Source organism: Xenopus laevis, chromosome 8S (genome assembly GCF_017654675.1).
Source record: "Xenopus laevis strain J_2021 chromosome 8S, Xenopus_laevis_v10.1, whole genome shotgun sequence".
NCBI lineage: Eukaryota > Metazoa > Chordata > Amphibia > Anura > Pipidae > Xenopus > Xenopus laevis.
The window spans coordinates 15,851,130-15,870,953 of record NC_054386.1 but is presented as its reverse complement, the minus strand read 5'-3'; the positions used below and the strand labels follow the sequence as shown (position 1 = coordinate 15,870,953).

General features: G+C 37.5%; 1 protein-coding gene across 2 annotated transcripts; it reads left to right on the top strand.

The window, feature by feature from the left end:
• Positions 1–1,572: 1,572 nt before the first annotated feature.
• On the top strand, positions 1,573–16,491 carry LOC108699795 (ovarian cancer G-protein coupled receptor 1). Of its 2 annotated transcripts, XM_041575034.1 has the most exons (3): positions 1,573–2,036; positions 11,004–11,098; positions 14,509–16,491. In XM_041575034.1, the coding sequence occupies exon 3, from the start codon at positions 14,565–14,567 to the stop codon at positions 15,687–15,689; it is 1,125 nt and encodes a 374-aa protein (XP_041430968.1). In that variant the 5' UTR covers positions 1,573–2,036; positions 11,004–11,098; positions 14,509–14,564; the 3' UTR covers positions 15,690–16,491. The 2 variants fall into 2 exon arrangements, with proteins under 2 accessions (XP_041430968.1, XP_018087859.1); XM_018232370.2 differs by lacking the exon at positions 11,004–11,098 and having other exon boundaries at positions 1,577–2,036.
• The last annotated feature ends 3,333 nt before the right edge of the window (positions 16,492–19,824 follow it).

Sequence of the window (19,824 nt, the reverse complement as noted above, 5' to 3'; positions counted from 1 at the left end):
TAGGCGCATATGTTGGAGAGAGGTGAGAGCCTAATGCTTGGTAAACATAGGGGCAGATTTATCAAGGGTCGAATTGAAAATTTGAATTTTTAAGTTCGAATTTCAAGTTTATTTTAGGGGCAGATGTATCAAAGGTCGAAGTGAAGGTTCAAAGTTAAAAACTTTGAATTTAAAAGTAATTTTTGGGTACTTCGACCATCGAATAGTCCAACTTCGAAGGTCGAATTTTCTTGAAGTACTGTCTCTTTAAAACTTCGACCATTTAGACCATTCGCCACCTAAAAGCTACCGAACTGCTGTTTTAGCCTATGGGGGACCTCCTAGAACCTGTATGGAGGCAATTGGGGGAGTTTGGGAGATCGAAGGTCGAAGTTAAAAAAACTTCGAATCGAAGTATCGCTACTTCGATTCGTACGATTCGAAGTAGGCCCACTTCAACCCCAAAAAACTTCATTCATTCGGTTGGTCTTTTTGAATTCAAAGTTTTTTTAACATCGAACTTTCGGCCTTTGATAAATCTGCCCCTTAGTGTAATTCCACTAGGGAATCAAACAAATTCGATTCGAATTTTAAAAAAAATTCGAAATTAGAATTTTAAAATTTATCATGTACTGTCCCTTCAAGGGGCAGATTTATCAAGGTTCGAGGTGAATTTTCAAATTTGGAATTTCAAGCTACTTTTTGTGTACTATGACTAGGGAATAGTCAAAATTCGATTTGAATTTAAAAATATTCAAAAATTTGAATATCGAAATTTATCATGTACTGTCTCTTTAAAAATTCGACTTCGACAATTCGCCATCTAAAACCTGAGAAAAATCGTTAGATCGAACAATAAAATCCTTCGAATCGAACGATTTTAAGCGATCGATCGAAGGATTTTTCTTCGATCAAAGAAAGATTAGAAAAGTGATGGGGAAGGTCCCCATAGGCTAACATTGTACCTTGGTAGGTTTAAACTGCCGAAGTGTGTAGTCAAAGTATTTTTTAAACAGACAGTACTTCGACTATCGAATGGTCGAACGATTTTTAGTTCGAATCGAAGTCGAACTCGAAGTCAAAGGTCGTAGTAGCCTATACGATGGTCGAAGTACCCAAAAAAATACTTTGAAATTCGAAATCCTTCACTTGAGCTTAGTAAATGTGCCCCTTAGTGTAATTCAAATAGGGAATAGTCCAAATTCGATTGGAGTTTAAAAAAATTGAATTTCAAATTTACTGTCGCTTTAAGAATTTGAATTTGAATTCGACTATTCGCCATCTAAAACCTACCAAATTGGTGTTTTAGCCTATGGGAGACCTCCTACAATCAATTTGGAGTCGTTTGGTGGACTTTTGAAAAAAATTCGAGTTTGAGGTCGATCCTATTCACCCGAATTTCAAAAATTCTAATTTTTTTAATTAATTTCGATTGGTCGTTTTTTTCCCCGAATTTCGAGTTTGTTTTTTAAACTCTAAGGGGGTATATTTATCAAAAAGTAAAGTTAGAGGTCGCCACAGTCCTCTAGAGTGAAATTCCGCCACTCTCCATTGATTTCTATGAGATTTCTAAAAGAGTATTAATCAATGGGTGGAAGTGAAAGTTCACCCTTTGATAAATAAGGCATCCATTTTTCACCCTTCAGTACATCTAACTATGATTTTATTTGGTAAAACAGAAACACAGACTACCAGACAATCTAAATAGGGACTAACGATGGGAGGAGCAGCGTTCATTTAATAAGGGAGAGTTGAGGAGACAGCGACAGAAGCTCTGGAGAGAGCAACGGTTAGTTTGATTGCAAAATATGTTCTTAGTCTTGGAATCTACAAGGAAATTCCTTTAAAAGCAACAAAAGGAAATCTGTTCACAGTGGGAAGGAGATGTGTGCAAAGCTAAAGGAAAATCTGTGGCAGTACAGGAGAATTAAAGGAGGTGTGTGGAGGCTGTCAGCTTGTGTCGTGTGAAGAGATGAAGCAAATCTGTGAAAAGCTGAGATTTGGACTCTGAAGACTATTCTACTCTTGCTGATGTTATAACAGACACACTCTCTGAGGTTTGTAAATATGTTTTCCACCTCTTCATTTTCTGGAAGCTCCTGTACAGGGAAGTTTTGTGCGAGTAGCATGAAGTGATAGATAAGTAGCTTCTATACTGATTGCCTGTGCTCAAGAAGGCTCAATAGATACGAAGAGTTTTCCGGTTACACTGGTTATGCCACGATGTTTAACTGAATGTGTAATGTGAAAATAAAATCTACTAACTAGCATATATTGTGCTTTAAAGCTATAAATTATTGGGGGAAAACTGCTGAATAAGAACAGCTTAGCTGACTTGAAGATATGTATATTCATTCACACTCCACCTTTTCTCCTACCAACATAATGGGGTAACAATGCATGTAATGCAGCCCACAGCCAGCTCAATGTATGGGTGATGTTTATATTTATCTATTTATCTTTAGGTGCCAGATTATAGCTTTTCAACCATTACCTTAAATGGATACTATCATGGGAAAAACATTTTTTTTTCAAAATGCATAATTTAAAGGAGAAGGAAAGCTACAGGGCATTTTATTGCCAATAGATTAGCTGCAATAGTGCAAGCCAGAATGCAATATTTATTCTGTAGAATGTTTTACCATACTTGAGTAAAAAGCTCTAGAAGCTCTCTACTTGTTAGCAGCTGCAGTATTAGCTTGGTGTGACATCACTTCCTGTCTGAGTCTCTTATAGCTCTGGGCTCGGATTACAGCAGAGAAGGGAGGGAGAGGAGCAAGGAGGAGCTGAAGGCAGGAAGTCTTCTGTATCAGACTTCATCATCATCATCATCATCATCATTCATTTATATAGCGCCGACAGATAGCACTGCGTACAGGACTTCAAACTTGTCACAGGGGGTCACCATCTTGGAAAGTGTCTGCGACACTCACATGCTCAGTGGGCTCTGAGCAGCTGTTGAGAAGTTAAGTTTAGGGGTTGTTGCAAATTATCCAGCAGAAAATGAGGTTTGTCTGTAATATAAGCTGATGCTACAGGACTGATTATTAAATTTTGATGCTAATTGCACTGTTTTCTGTGCTGCCATGTAGTAATTATCTGTATTAATTACTAATCAGCCTTATATTGTGACATTTCTATTCTATGTGTACTGTATATTGTGAGTGGGTCCCTAAGCTCAGTAAGTGACAGCACACAGAGCATGTGCAGTGATTCAGCAAAAAGGAAGATGGGGAGCTACTGGGGCATCTTTGGAGACACAGATCTTTACTGCTAAAGGGCTGTGGTTGCATTGGTCTGCTACAGAAGCCCAAAACATAATGTAGAACATGTCTTCCTACTTCTTTAGTTAAGCTTTATTTATCCTTTAAGGGAGCTACTTTTGCTGCAACTATGCATTTGTTCAGCTGGTTATGTACAAATCATGTCAAGCCAACCCCATCCTTGTTGAACTGTCATTCTTATTCCTGGCCAGAAAGTCCAGACTTCCATTAGACACATATACATAGGAAAGGGAAAATATATATGGCGGTAAAGTGGATTTTTAGTATTGTTCTCCTATGCAAGTTCACTGTTTGATGAAGCTTGTTTTAGTCACTGTTGCACATTTACTTATAGGAACAGTAACACCAGAAAATGAAAGTGTTTTAAAGGAATGACAATATATTGTACTGTAGCCCTGCCCTGCAGCCAATCAAAGCTGAAAAAGGAGAAAAGGCACAGGATATGCAGCAGATAACAGATAAACTCTGTAGCATACAATGGGATTCTTCAGAACTGATCTGTTATCTAAAAAAAAAAAGTTTCAAAAACTCGCATGAATTTGAAATTCGACCTTTAATAAATGTGCCTCTTGATGTCTACTCAGATTTCATGATATGCTAATAAACACTAAGGGGCAGATTTACTAAGGGTCGAATTTCAAGGGTTAAAAAACCCTCAAATTCGACCCTCGCAGTAAAATCCTTCGAATTCGAATATTGAATTCGAAGGATTTTAGCGCAAAAGGTTTGATCAAACGATTGAATAAAAATCGTTCGATCGAACGATAAAATCCTTCGAATCGAAATGATTCGAACGATTTTAAGCGATCTAAGGATTTCTATTCGATCAAAAACACTTCGAAAGTGCTGTGGAAGGTCCCCAAAGCCTAACATTGCACTTCGGTAGCTTTAATTTGGCGAAGTATGAAGTCAACGTTTTTTTTAAAGAGACAGTACTTTGATTATCGAATGGTCGAACGATTTTTACTTCGAATCGTTCGAATCATTCGATTCGATCAAATTTGACCAATTACTTCGAAATTCGAATATTTTTGTATTCGATCTATTCACTCGAGCTTTGTAAATCTGCCCCTAACTCAAGGACAGTCTGTGGAATCTTCAGTGAATGTTATTTATTCTTGATTGCAGCTCTTCTTTTCTGTCCTCTCTGCTGGACACCCTAGTATGAAAAAAAATCTTTAGGGAAGCACCAAATGCAAGCTATGGTGCACCCAAACCAGTTGGGCCGTGCATTACGGAATTAAGCATATAAGCCTTATGCAGTATAATATGCTCCATTTCAATGCATAGTAAAAGGACAAGGCAAGAGTTAATCATTGACCCAGGGTGCTACAGTAGGAGCAGCCTTCCTTTTTCTTCCTGTATCCTCTCTATGGCCTGGTCCCTGCAAAATGCTGTCCTTTCTCTCTACTGTGCACGTGCACTCATTAGGATTGCCACCTTTGAATGTTGTTCCAGTTGGGGGCGCAGAAAGTGCAGGAGCACTAACAATGCAGGTGACGTCCAATTCAAGTAAGAAGAGTGCAGGTAGCGTTCTAATCAGAGTGCATTCTGCAGCTCTCTGTACTTGGAAACAGCACAAAAATTTGAACAAATGGCAAAAGTAAAAGAAATGGGTGATTGCAGCCTCCTTTTGCACACTGCACAGGACAATGTAAATTAGGGATGCACAGAATCCAGGATTCTGTTTGGGATTGGGCCAGGATTCGGCCTTTTTAAGCAGGATTCGGATTCAGCCAAATTCTTCTGGCAGGCCGAACCAAATCCTAATTTGCATATGCAAATTAGTGGCGGAGAGGGAAATTGCGTGACTTTTTGTCACAAAACGAGAAAGTAAAAAATGTTTTCCCCTATCCATTAGGGTTCGGATTCGGTTTGGTATTCGGCCGAATCTTTCAAGAAGGATTCGGGGGTTCGGCAGAATCCAAAACAGTGGATTTGGTGCATCCCTAATGTAAATTGGTCCTATTATATTGTAATGATTCCATCATGCAGATGGAATGGCTTTTCCTTGTTTAATAAAGTGCTACTGCATTTGTATGTTTCACCCTATGTATATATAGGTAGACCTGTAAATGTACAAAATTGGGGGGTTGTGGAAGCACTCCTAAGGCTAAATCAAAGTATATTTAAGTATAATGGAAGTGCTACTTACAATGCACTTCCCTGGGCCCCTGTCTCATAAGTAATTCAATATAAATGCAAGTGCATGTGTTTACAAAAACAGGGGTTTTTTAGTTACAAAATTATGATCATAAAGTTGAAAAGCCACCATACCACGTCAAGGTAAACCCCATATGGCGGTCCCTAACTTGTTTATTCTCAGGTCATAATATAAAAAGACAATTCTCTGCATAATAGCATTACCTGTATTCAGTGTTTGTGGAACATTGGTTTCACTCTGGAGCCTAGATCCTCCCCCGCCAGTTAAGGCTTTTAAGAGAGAGAGATTGCCCAAACCAACGCCCATATTTAAAAGCATAGGACCACCATTAGTATATAGGGGTGGGTATGGGGTGCTATTAAAAACCACATGAAGCTAAGCCACAGCTTCAGGCTAATACAATGTACAAAATTGGGGGGTTGTGGAAGCACTCCTAAGGCTAAATCAAAGTATATTTAAGTATAATGGAAGTGCTACTTACAAGGCTTTTCAATTTTATGATCATAACTTTGGTAACTAAAAACCCCTGTTTTGTAAACATATGCACTTGCATTTATACTGAATTATTTATGAGACAGGGGCCCAGGGAAGTGCATTGTAAGTAGCACTTCCATTATATTTGAATATATTTTGATTTAGCCTTGAGTGCTTCCACAATTCCCCTCTAAGACCTGTAAATGCACAGCTTTTTTCTCACTCACCTCTCACAGCATGTTGTATTTCACTAGTTAATAATTAAAATAGCAATTTTCCAGATACTCTTACTACCAGGTGCCTAGTTGCTGCCAGCGTTTACATCTTTCCAAATGTCGTGCAGTTATTCATTACAGATGCTTTATGGTGAGAATTGGAGAATTCGCTGACACATTCAAGGATGTCCCCAATTCAGACTGTAGCTAATTGAAAATAAATCTCATGACTGGGGGCAGCTGGGAAACCGACAATATGTCTAGCCCCATGTAAGATTTCAAAATTGAATATAAAAAAATCTGTTTGCTCTTTTGAAAAATGGATTTCAGTGCAGAATTCTGCTGGAGCAGCACTATTAACTGATGCTTTTGGGGAAAAAACATGTTTTCCCATGACAGTATCCCTTTAAGTGGTGTGAGCTAGCATCTAGCATCTAATCTGGTCTAATATCTTTGTGGGTGAGGCAGTGGAATCCAACCATAAGCAGAATTCTCTGTACCCTGTATAGAGAGCTGTCATAAGATTAATTTTAGGACATGGTCCCATCTACTTCTAGTTGGTAGCTGCCATGGAACTTCTAATAAAAGTTGTCACTTAAGGCATTATGACATTTGCTATAGAAACATGCAACCTATACTTGGACAACAAGATGCCATTATGATTGCAATGGCTTACACGTCAACCATGTTGACAATCGTTAAGGAGAACATTATAACATTTGCCATTGAGTAGCTGGTGCTGTTTGCATGGAATAATTTAACAGAGTAAAAAACAAAATAGGAGATGGCTAAAATAATAAAGTCTCCTGCATTTGGAATGTGCAGTAGTACTAAGCTTCTGTGAGGCTTTGGCTTGCATTCATTTTACTGCAGGGAATCAATCAGATCTAATTGCTGCTTGGTAGCTATGGATTACGAGACTGGTTCAAGACTGCACTTAATTAATGTTATACATCGCTGGAAACTTCACACCTAATGGAACTGGCAAAAAATAAGATGACTGGATGGATAATTGATACAAAATCCTATAATTCTGGAGGGAGCTTCTCTGTATCCTCGTTTTATTCTGTAATCCTTCTTGGTTAAAGTATTGTCCCCTAATTGTTATCGATGAATTTGTAACATGCCTGCACTATATAAATAAATGAGAATGTATACTTTTTCTTAGCTTAAAAGGGTTTTGTCATGGAAGAACCTTTGTTTTTTTAATAAAATGCATCTGTTAATAGCAGAAATTAAAATGTGTTTTCCAAAGCAACAAACACATTTTTTAATATTGGATTTGGAAATTTTACGTGGTACTAGACGTTCTTTGTTTCCCAGGTGCGCTCAGCTATGTGACTACAGTCACTCTTTACACTGCAAACTGGATAGATATCACCCCCTTCCTTTCCCCCCAGCAACCTATTAATAGAACAATGGGCAGGTAACTAGATAACAGCTCCCTGACACCTGCATTTCTAAAAATGAGAACTGTACTCAATTGTAAAAATCCAAGCCCCATTTGCGATACCTCCAATAATATTGAGTAGGAGAAACAATTACCTATTTTAAAGCAGTTTCATTGTGAAGTGCTGACTCTTTTTGAACACACAGAATCAGGCACAATGGTAGAGTGAATTACTTGTAATGTAAATAGTGTAATTTAGAAAGCATGGCGTAATCCCTTTAAATTAAAACATAGGCTGTGATTCATAAATTCTGAAATATAGTAGAACCACCATTTTACATATATCCGCGCACCAGAAAAAAATTGTGTTAAAGGGAAAATGCAATGTCATTGTTTACTTTCTTTTTATACCAAGATATTAAGGGATACATGTGCTGTTAATATAAAATAATATTGTTCCATCAGCACCACCTGCTGGTCAGTTTCTGACCAGTCTGACCAGTAGTCAAAGAAGTTGTCAGGAGAAAGAAAGAGGCTGCTCTGATGTTCTTCTGCTTAGGAAAACAATTAGAAACCTTTCTTAAATCTTTCCTAAGCAGAAGAACATCAGAGCAGCCTGTTTCTTTCTCCTGACAACTTCCTTGACTACTTGGTGGTCAGACAGGTCAGAAACTGACCAGCAGGTGGCGCTGTTGGAACAAAATTCATTCCTATTAACAGCACATGTATCACTTAATATCTTGGAATAAAAAGAAAATAAATAATTAATGTTAATTGCAAAAGTTTTTAGAATGGCACCCTCGTTAACTTTACGTTCACGTATTTTAAAAATGTACTTATCCTTTAAAGGGGTGGTTCACCTTCAAACAACTAGTTGGTTTCAGATAGATCACCAGAAATAATTACTTTTTCCATTGACTTTCTATTTTCTATGTGTCACAGTTTTTCTAATATTTAAGTGTAAAGTTTCATTTTTCGCCTTCTAAACCAGCTCTGGGAGGGGGGTCGCCAACCCTGTAAATTGTTCTAAATTGATGCATTTAGTTGATACATCTGAGCAGAATCTCTGGGTTTCATTACAGGCAGCTGTTATAATTGATACAATAGTTGCTAATACTCCAGAGATGCTGCTGAGAAATGGATCAACTAAATGTTGCAAAATTGTAACAGTTTAGCGTCTGCACCTGAATTACTGAGCTGCCAGACTCAAACACCAGAGACACGAACATTCAACTTTAAACTTAGATTTTGGAAAAACAGTAAAAAATAAATAATGAAAAGTAATTTATTTCTGGGGAACAATCTGAAAACAACTGAACTGAAAAAAGTGTTTGGAAGTTGAACAACCCCTTTAATGTGTCTGGACTTAGAGAGCACAAAGTGTTATTTCACTCTCGTTTTCTCTGTATTTCCATACATTTACTTTTTAATTTCTTACTTTTTTTCCCTTCTCTTCCTTTTCTCTCTCCTTCAAGCTGGGCCACATTCATATCCATCCTGGGCCATTGGTTGAACACCCCTGGACTAGGGAATAGTCCAAATTTGATTCGAATTTGAAAGAAATTCGGATATCGAAATTTATCATGTACTGTCTCTTTAAAAATTCGACTTCGTCCATTCGCCATCTAAAACCTGCCGAATTGCTGTTTTAGTCTAAGAACCTATTTGGAGTCTATTGGCAGGAAAAACTTTGAATCAAATTCGAATGGAATGCGATATTCCTTCGATTCGTACGATTCGAATTCGGCCCGAATACAGACCTACTGTATTCGATTGAAAATGTACCTATTCGACGAAAAAAAAACACTTCAACTTAATCTCGGTTGGTCTTTTTGAATTCGTATTTCAAAATTTTTTCAATTCGAAATTCGACCCTTGATAAATATGCCCCTGTTTGTTGCTGGTAAGATGTGATGTCCAGTTTTAGAAAAACTGTCAGGGATAAAAGAAATTTACATCAAGCATACAATCAAGTTTAATGTAAGGATCCCAGATAAAGGAATGTTTAGACCTTTCTTTGTGTTGCATGCATTCATTTTTTAAAATGTGTATGTAAAATGCATAAAATGTACTTATTGTCCAGTTCAGGACATGTATTAGGTCAGTTACTCTAGCATGACTGTTGCATACTTTTGTGTTGTGGTCCCCAAACTTGACAGTCTCCCCTCATAATTGAAGTCTTCCATACCCCTAACCAGTTTAGTTTTTGCACTCTCTCCAGCTCATTTATATCCCTCTTGGGATAAGTACTAAAGCCCAAAACTGCACTGCATACTCCAGATGAGGCCTTAGCAGGGACCTATAACGAGGCAAAATTATGTTTTCATCCCTTGAGTTTATGCCCTTTTTTATGCAAGTACTTTATTTGCTTTACTGGCTACAGAATGACACAGAATACATATGTATTTTTAGAGCCCCAACATATTGTGCAGCACTGTTCTATAAAAACCCCTTATGTAGATATTCCAAACACTTACTTACTAACACTAGGTGCAGATTTACTAAGGTTCAAGTGAATTTTCGAAGTACAAAAAGTACGAATTTCAAATAAATTTTTTGGATACTTCGACCATCAAATAGGATACTAGTGATTTGTGGGCCAGCCTGAAACTTGGGAGTAGGGTACGTTTGGGCCAAACTCTATAAATACCAATGGCTCACCAGGATGGGATGAGAGTAAGTTGGGAGAATATCACTATTTCAGAGCTAGAAAACACTTTACTTGCCTTCTATAGTCACGCTGCACTTTGAGACTATGAAAAAACACCAACCTACATATTTAAGGGGCCTTGATTTGAGTTATCTAGACAGACACAGTAGTGCATTATGCCCCTTTTACATTGTAACTATTGAGCACAGTAAATGAAGGACAAAAACATTCCTAACATTTACATTTTGCCAGAATGTGAGTTTTGAGATGAATCAGAGGAAGAAACTTTTTTTTTCTTTGTTTAAAACAGAGGATGTAAGTCATTTTATTATAAGTTGGGTGTGGTGTCATGCTACTGAGAGTAGGAAATCTCTAAACAAGTCTGAAACGTAAAAAAATGATCAGTTAGGAGAAACAACAGAATAGCAGAAACAAAGTCCACGCTAGTAGGAGAGTGCCATCGACAGATAGGTTAAATCTGTTCATTGTCAAAATGTTCTGTTTTACAGAAAGTTTGTAAAGTTACCAATTACTCTGAAGCGTGAGGGCTTTCTGAGACATTCATGGTTTTAAAACTGCTGCCTGGTATGTCTCTAACTTTAATCTTTACTCATGGTAACCTTGACTGTATCTATAAAAGGCGATAATATTGTCTAGTAAATGACTATTTCCTTATATAAACAATACATCCTTCCTTCATATACCAGTTTGTCTCCGTCAACACCCTGCGCACACATTTCATTATTTCCCTTACTTAACTATTTATAGCAGTTTTCCCAGTCGTAGTAGCAGTTATTTCTTCAACTTTTAACGTAACATGCAAACTACTATTCTTAACATTTACCAGCTTTCAAGGCAAAGGTTTGGAAGAATACAAAGAAAGCACTGTGGCAAATGATACAGGAGAGAAAAGTGGAATGAGGAGAATAGAAGAAAGAACAGGTAAGGGAAGAGAAATAAGGGGGTTATAGAGGGAAGAATGAAAGTAAAAAGAAAAACAAGAGGACAAACTGAAAAAAAATGTAAGCAAAAGACAAAAGTGATGAAAGAGAAGTAGAAAAAAATAAAGAAAAGCTAATGGTGCGAGGAGAAATATTCTGGTCAGGGCCGGATTTACATAGGCCCAATGACGTTTGTCGCCCCTGCCCCTCCCCTTTTTTCGTGCAAATTTTCATCATCTGGGCCAATGTGGGTGTGGTTGGACAGCATGCCGTCCCCCTAGAATCCTGCCACCCTAGACCCGGGCCTAGGTGGCCTTTCCACAAATCCGGGCCTGATTCTGGTTGAGTTGATCCCCAGCATTGGATTTCCCAGTGAGCCCCCAACTAGCTAACCTAAAACAGCAGTGTTAAAATTGATGGAAACAAACTTTGTATGTGACTATGAATTAAAAAACGGCTACTACTTACATGATTCCACATTTCAGCCAAGAATATGCAAATTACTGATATAATAATAATAATTATTATTAATAATAAATAAGCTATAGTTAGAATAAGTAAATGAACTAAGCCAACCAAAAAGTATCATCACCGCAAAAAAGGAGTCTTAAGCAATGGCTACTCTTTTGTCCACTATGGAATACTAATGTATAGTGATGAGCGAATCTGTCCCATTTTGCCAAACAATTTGTGAAACTGCACAAAAATTTGCGAAAACGGTGAAAAATTTGCAAAATGCATTGAAGTCAATGGGTGTTTAAGCACACAACAATTTTTCTCACTCCAAACGCATGGGCGTTTTTTCTTATGGCGACTTTTTGGTCCAAATGCATTAAAGTCAATAGACGTTTTTTCTTATGGCGACTTTTTGGTCCAAATGCATTAAAGTCAATAGACGTTTTTTCTTATGGTGACTTTTTTGTCCAAATGCATTAAAGTCAATGAGCGTTTTTTCTTATGGTGACTTAGGGACCGATTCACTAACTTCGAGTGAAGGATTCGGAGTAAAAAAAAAAAATTTGCAAAATGCATTGAAGTCAATGGGTGTTTACGCACACAACAATTTTTCTCACTCCAAACGCATGGGCGTTTTTTCTTATGGCGACTTTTTGGTCCAAATGCATTAAAGTCAATAGACGTTTTTTCTTATGGTGACTTTTTTGTCCAAATGCATTAAAGTCAATGAGCGTTTTTTCTTATGGTGACTTAGGGACCGATTCACTAACTTCGAGTGAAGGATTCGGAGTAAAAAAACTTCGAATTTCGAAGTGTTTTTTGGGCTACTTCGACCATCGAATGGGCTACTTCGACCTTCGACTACGACTTCAACTTAAATCGAAGGATTCGAACTTAAAATCGTTCGACTATTCGACCATTTGATAATCGAAGTACTGTCTCTTTAAGGAAAAACTTTGACCCCCTAGTTCGCCATCTAAAACCTACCGAACTCAATGTTAGCCTATGGGGAAGGTCCCCATAGGCTTTCCTAAGTTTTTTTGATCGAAGGATATTCCTTCGATCGTTGGATTAAAATCCTTCGAATCGTTCGATTCAAAGGATTTAATCGTTCGATCGAATGAATAATCCTTCGATCGTTCGATCGAACTATCTGCTCTAAAATCCTTCGACTTCAATATTTGAAGTCGAAGGATTTTAATTCCCAGTCGAATATCGAGGGTTAATTAAAATTAAAATTAATTCGACCCTTGGTGAATCGGCCTCTTAATGTCCAAATGCATTAAAGTCAATGGGCATTTTTTCTTATAGGCGTTTTTTTCTCTGCAACGTTTTTGTCGCTGCTAATTTTTCTGCAGCAAATTTTCGCTGCAGTTTCGCAAAAAAAAATTGGCACGTATCCATGGCAAGTTAAAAAATTCATTCATCACTACTAATGTATATAACTGAAGTCCGGAGCTGCATTTTCCATTTTAGTATTCACATGTAAAGCCGCCAAGAAAAAAACATAAGTGAGCGGTGATCAAATACAATAGTATGCACTATAGAGTGCAAGAGTTTTTCCCGTCACTATAAATTTAGGTTTATTACATAGTGCACAACCTTTCTTACACTACTTTATATAATATAGACACACGTTCTGGAAAAACCCTGCTTTGAATGTGAACATTGGTTAATTCTGTTATAGTGATGCAGTCTTGCCATAGATATTGGATACCCTCAGCTTTCTTTATTGGTGCAGTTTTCTTCTGCTGTTACTGGAGAACTGGAGGTGGTTGGTTCCTGCCAAAACTGCTTGGCTGACTGTCCCCTCTTCCATACCTCCCAACTGTCCCATAAAAGGGCAATTCACCTTCATTAGCAAACCTGTAATAACACATAAAGCATTGCCCTAAAACCTCCATACATGTGTTCAGACTTTCCATAACCTGCCAAATTTAGTAAAATGAACATGGTATTTAGGGCATGTGGCCACATTATGGGCATGCTCAAAAATGTTTTAATTGTGCTACGCACAGCATAACTTTTTCTCCCTCTTTCCTATTTTTAAATGTTGGGAGGGGAAATTAAGCCACATTCAGCTTGATGAGAAAAACTTCGATCTCATGGTTTATCAAGTTAAAAACTCCATTAAAGTTGATGGGAAAAGCTTAGATAGAATTAGAAGATACATTTTAAGTCATTTAATTGAATTTATATAAATAGTCAAGATTCAGTTGATGATCTCCTGATCAGGTCCACAGCGTTTTAGGCTGGAAGTCAGGACTTAAAGGGGAAGGAAACCTAGTCGGCACAAACCCCCCACCCCCCAAATTCGCTAGTGGTCTTACGCTCAGGTTAATTCGCATACGGCGGGAAATTTAGAGTTGAATGGACGACTTTATGTTATATGTTGCAGCAAGTACATTATATTTCCACTGTTAATTACACAAGTCCAGGGAACCTTAATAAAGACATTAGAGTCATTATAATGCCCTTCACATGAGCCCACTGTATAGTTAACGTTCCATATGTTATAAAATGTATGGGGGAAACCGGTGCCTACACCCATTAGTAAATTGCGATATCCCTGCAAGCGGTTACATTGGCGAATTTGCCACTTTGCCCTTTAGTAAATCTGCCCCTATGTACCTGGTCACACCATGGAGCAGGAGAATTTGTTGGTGGGGTGAAGGGTTTAAATGTTTGTTTGCGTTTGTTACTGAAATAAAGGACAAGCTTGTATCTACAGTATATTACACAAGTGTTGCTATTAAGGATAACCAGATTATTTGCACATGAACAATTTTTGTGTAGTTTTGTTAAGAGTAGCTTTGTTAAGGGGCACATTTCCTTTGAGTGAAGGAATAGAATAAAAAATACTATTTTTTTGGCTACTTCGACCATTGAATTGGCTACTTCGACCTTCGACTAGGACTTTGACTAGGACTAATTTTTTATTTTTTTTGTTAATAGAGCCTCTACTGTTTGTGAAGAACTGGGAGTAACCAAGTTAAGCTTCAAGACACAAAATGGTAGCAGCAGGGCATGGAAATTTTACATTTACTGACAATACAACTGAAGAAAATTGTACATTGGACCACACAATTCACCAAACCCTGTTCCCTGTGGTCTATATTACCGTGTTACTTGTTGGCCTTCCTGCAAACTGCTTGTCCTTGTACTATGGCTATTTACAAATCAAGGCAAAGAATGAACTTGGCATATACCTGTGCAACCTAACAATCGCTGACCTCCTCTACATCTTCTCGCTGCCTTTCTGGATACAGTATGTGCTGCAGCATGATAACTGGACCTACAATGAAATGATGTGCAAGATCTGTGGCATCCTGCTCTATGAGAACATCTACATTAGTATTGCATTCCTCTGTTGTATCTCGGTTGACCGCTACCTTGCCTTGGTGCACCCGTTTAGGTTCTACAAGCTAAGGACAATGCAGACTGCTCTTTTGGTCAGTATAGTCATTTGGCTGAAGGAATTATTGACCAGTTACTTCTTCTTCTCACACGGAGAATTCACCAAAGATCCTGAAAGCCATATTATCTGCTTCGAACATTATCCTATGAAACCCTGGGAGCACAGCATTAACTACTATCGCTTCTTTGTTGGGTTCCTTTTGCCAATCCTTTTGCTTGGGTTTTCCTACTGCAGTATATTTAAAGTAGTGCGCCACAGTCAAGGAACACAAAGAAAGTTAAAAATTCAGGTCAAACAACTTGTTCTAAGCACTGTTATAATTTTTCTGGTCTGCTTTGGACCATACCATATCTTGGTAGTCATCCGAACCATGTTTGAGAAAAACTGTGTTTTTGCTGCCAGAATATTTAATGTCTATCACTTCTCTTTGTTGTTAACCAGCTTCAACTGTGTAGCAGACCCAGTTCTGTACTGTTTTGCCAGTGAAAACACCTATAGAGACTTCTTAAAGTTGAAAGATACGTGCATTACATGCACAAGATATCTCAAGATTGGAAAAAAGGCAAATAAACAACCAATAAACAGTCTAGAACAGACCGATATCAACACAAAACAGAACATTTCAGAGAATGAAGCTGTTGTATTGTATGAACAAAGGGTTTCAAGCATTGTTTGTGCTGAAAATGGAGCAGACCAATCCCCTTCCTGCAGTCTATAGTACCTTCAGAAATATCTGCCTGTTTTCCTCCTAAATAAGGATGTGAGAATTGCATATTTGTAACCAGTTTATTCTTTTGAGCAGGGATTACATTATCAGCCACAAGTGAAAAGAGTATAAAACTATTGCAAAATTCTTTTTTTACATGATTTTATGTTAAATCTATTTTTTTTTTTTACAATTAAGCTTGGCATACACATAATGATTTTACAGTAAGGAAACACATCTCAATCCAAGTAGCCGCACTCACAGGTCTTAAGATGTAAGAAAAACTTTTATTGAAGGTGAAAAACTGACGTTTCGCTGAAAAAACTGACACCAGCAAAAACGTTAGTTTTTCACCTTCAATAAAAGTCTTTTTACATCTTAAGATCTGTAAATGCGGCTACTTCAATTAATTTATGTTCATCCGTTTTGGGAACTGCAGCCAGGCATCGGTCACTTCTTTCCAGTGAGTGCCAGCATCCACTTCTCTTTTCAAGGATGATACAAAACTTTAAAAATCCACAATAAATAACAAAAGTGCTCCAACATAGACCAATCAGTGCCCTCATTCAATTAACAACTCAATGTGAATCATGTGTTACAACCAAGTGTCTCTCAAGTATCATGTGTTACAATCAAGTAATATATATATATTCTCATACACATATGTACATATATATTCCTGAAAGAGTTATAAGAGTACAGTCAAAATATACATATATGAACAAATTCTATTCTTACACATATCTATAGTAACAACATAACAAACATTCCAGCTGATATTCCAGCTTCATCTCTTCAGTTATAAACCACCTGTATATATATATATATATATATATATATATATATATATATATATATATATATATATATATATATATATATATATATATATATATATATATATATATATATATATATATATATATATATATATATATATATATATTTATGTACCAAGCAATCTAGTCATGCAGATCTTGTATTGGTTTTAGCTAGGGATGCACCGAATCCACTTTTTTGGATTCGGCCGAACCCCCGAATACTTGGCGAAAGATTCGGCCGAATACCAAACCGAATCCGAATCCTAATTTGCATATGTTTTGTGACAAAAACTCACGCAATTTGCCTCCCTGACCCTTATTTGCATATGCAAATTAGGATTCTGATTTGGTTCGCCTGGCAGAAGGATTCGGCCGAATCCGAATCCTGCTGAAAAAGGCCGAATCCTGGCCGAATCCCGAATCCTGGATTCGGTGGATCCCTAGTTTTAGCGTTTTACTAATATATGTTAGAAGTACTATCAAAATAGCCAAGCGACATTCTGCAATATATTAAACACTGAATCTAGACAAATGCAAAAAAGGCACAGTTATGCAAAACTGCTATATGGGAGCTAATTGCTAATGGAGCAAACAGAAAGAAAACAAGGAAACAGGACACACAGACAGAAATAAGAAACAAACATTACAGTCTTAATGACGTTGTCATCTGCAGGGAGAAGCATACAAAATACCTTTCAATTCAAAAGAATTGGGGATCACCTTATTTAAAACATTTACATGCAACAATCTGGCTTGATCTTGGGTAATGCCTCCTTCTACATTTTCCTTTTGATAAAGTGTTTTAATGTGGACGATTCCCATTCTTCTGGTATAAAAAGTATTTTTGAATGCTTTGTCACCCGCAGAAGAGGTGAACTCCTGCATGTGTTCTACATCTGTCACTGCCCGTAGTCTCTTTCTCCAGCTACATGTGGTGGCGAAGACCTGATGTTTAAGAAATGTATTTTGGCTTATGAATCTGCCTTTGCCTTATTAAAAATGATGGGAGAGAAGACATATGTCTAAACTAGTAACATGTTTATAATAAAAACAAATAAAACTGTAACACAAATGCTAATTATTAGAAATGCTTTAGGATGCTAGCCACTCTACAAAACAAAGGATTTTGTACCTTTACAAATAATAAGCATTTATAATTTTCTGTACACCAGAATTAACTAAAAATATGTTTACTGACTCAACTAACGGTAGCTATTCCCTGGCTTTTCCTTCATCAAACAGTTAATATTCAGGCAAAGATCACGGCTGAATGCAAACTCAGGGGCGTAACTACAAAGGAAGCAGACCCTGCGGCTGCAGGGGGCCCAGGAGGTATAGGGGTCCCATGAAGCCCTAATTCACATACAATTTCAGTAGATATTAGTAAAACAAGTCAACCTCTAGATATTTTGGGGGCCTGAAAAATAATTTGCTGTGGGGCCCAGTAATATCTAGCTACGCCACTGTGCAAACTGGATGGTTAAGGATAAGGCAAGACGTTAAGAGCCGGTGGAAATCATAAATATCATAAATTAGAGTGCAAACAAGAATTCAGAACTAAGACCTACAATTTACCTACAAAATCTGGGTCCATTTTAACCATGTCACAATGTTTCAGGCAGCATGATGTCACTATGCCTTTGCTATTTACAGATCAGCGTGAAATTACAGTGGATCAAATGTTATTCATGACTCTCACCAGACCTACAGAATAAAAATCTCTCTCATATCATTTAGGACATATATATATATATTGCAAAAATAAAAATTAGAGCAAGAAACAACATTGTAATTTAATTGGACATAAAAGAACATATTCGAGGCAGACTCTTTCCAGCTTTCAAATGGGGGTCACTGACCCCATCTAAAAAACATATGCTCAGTAAGGCAACAAATATATTGTTTTTGCTACTTTTTGTTACTCATATTTCAATTTAGGCCTCTCCTATTCATATTCCAGTCTCTTATTCAAATCAATGAAATCTGAACCCTAGCAACCAGATGCAATTGCAAATTGGAGAGCTACTGAATAAGAAGCTAAATAACTTATAAACCACAAATAATAAAATATGAAACTCAATTACAAAATGTCTCAGAATATCACTCTCTACACCATACTAAAAATTAATATAGAAGTGAACTCCCTCCTGGTCTGGATCCCCTGATGAAATGTAGATTTTTTTAAGGTTCAACATTAAAGGGCATGTAAAGGCAAAAAAATAAAATCCAATTTTTACTTTCTTTAATGAAAAAAAACACCAATATACTTTAATTAAAAAATGTGTACCGTTTTTATAAGGAACCTGACTGTATGCAGTGAAATTCTCCCTTCATTTACTGCTGTGGATAGGAATTGTCAGACGGTCCCTAAGTGCTGGGCAGGGAAACAATCATACTTATGAACAGCAGGGGGAGCCCCTGCCTTACTTCCCAGCCATGCAGAACTCAAGCAGCTTTGTTTGTTTCCCTGTAGAGCAGTCTGTGACTGTGTAGAGCAGTGATCCCCAACCAGTGTCTCGTGAGCAACATGTTCGATGTTGCTCCCAGTGGCCTCAAAACAGGTGCTTATTTTTTTAATTCCTGGCTTGGAGGCAAGTTTTAATTAAATAAAAACCTTGTGTATTGCCAAACAGAGCCTCCTGTTGGCTGCAATTCTTCATAGGGGCTACCAATAGCCAATCACAGTCCATATTTGGCACCCCAGGAACTTTTTGTATGCTTGTGTTGCTCTCCAACTTGTTTTTACATTTGAATGTGGCTCACGGGTAAAAAAAAGTTTTTTGTAGAGATTTGTATTTGATTTTATTTTTGCCTTTACAACCCCTTTACTGTTTCCAACTCCAGCTGCAGGGACAAAGATGATGGAGCCAGATGTAAACAGATAAACTGGGATTCTAAATGATGAATTATTTTGCTGCAGCCACTGGTTCTGCAGAGTTGGATAAAGTTTGTATCAAACAATACAAAAACTATAAAATCTACATTAGATTACATGACAACACAGGACCCAGTGAAGAGTAGCGCAGCGAAGCTCTCAGGCGCCATCGTCTGTATCTTCGGGTCCCTCGCAGAAGTGAGCACCGGCATGGAGCTTTTTTTAACGCATGCGCAGTTGGGATCATTCTGTTATTCCAAGGTACATAACAGGGATACTTTTTCCACTGAGTTACTAAGGAAGGAGAAAGCATTGAGGGGGGCCAATGGATGGAAGGGGATGGGGATTTTTGTTAAAGGGGGTTTAGTTCTCCTTTAAAATCTTATTTTTGGTTACCGGTTTTCTCCATACATCTTCTAACATATGGAACATTAATTTTACAGTGGGCTTG

Excerpts from the sequence above, each read along its gene's own strand:
- LOC108699795 (XM_041575034.1), top strand. The coding sequence starts at position 14,565 with ATGGTAGCAGCAGGGCATGGAAATTTTACATTTACTGACAATACAACT.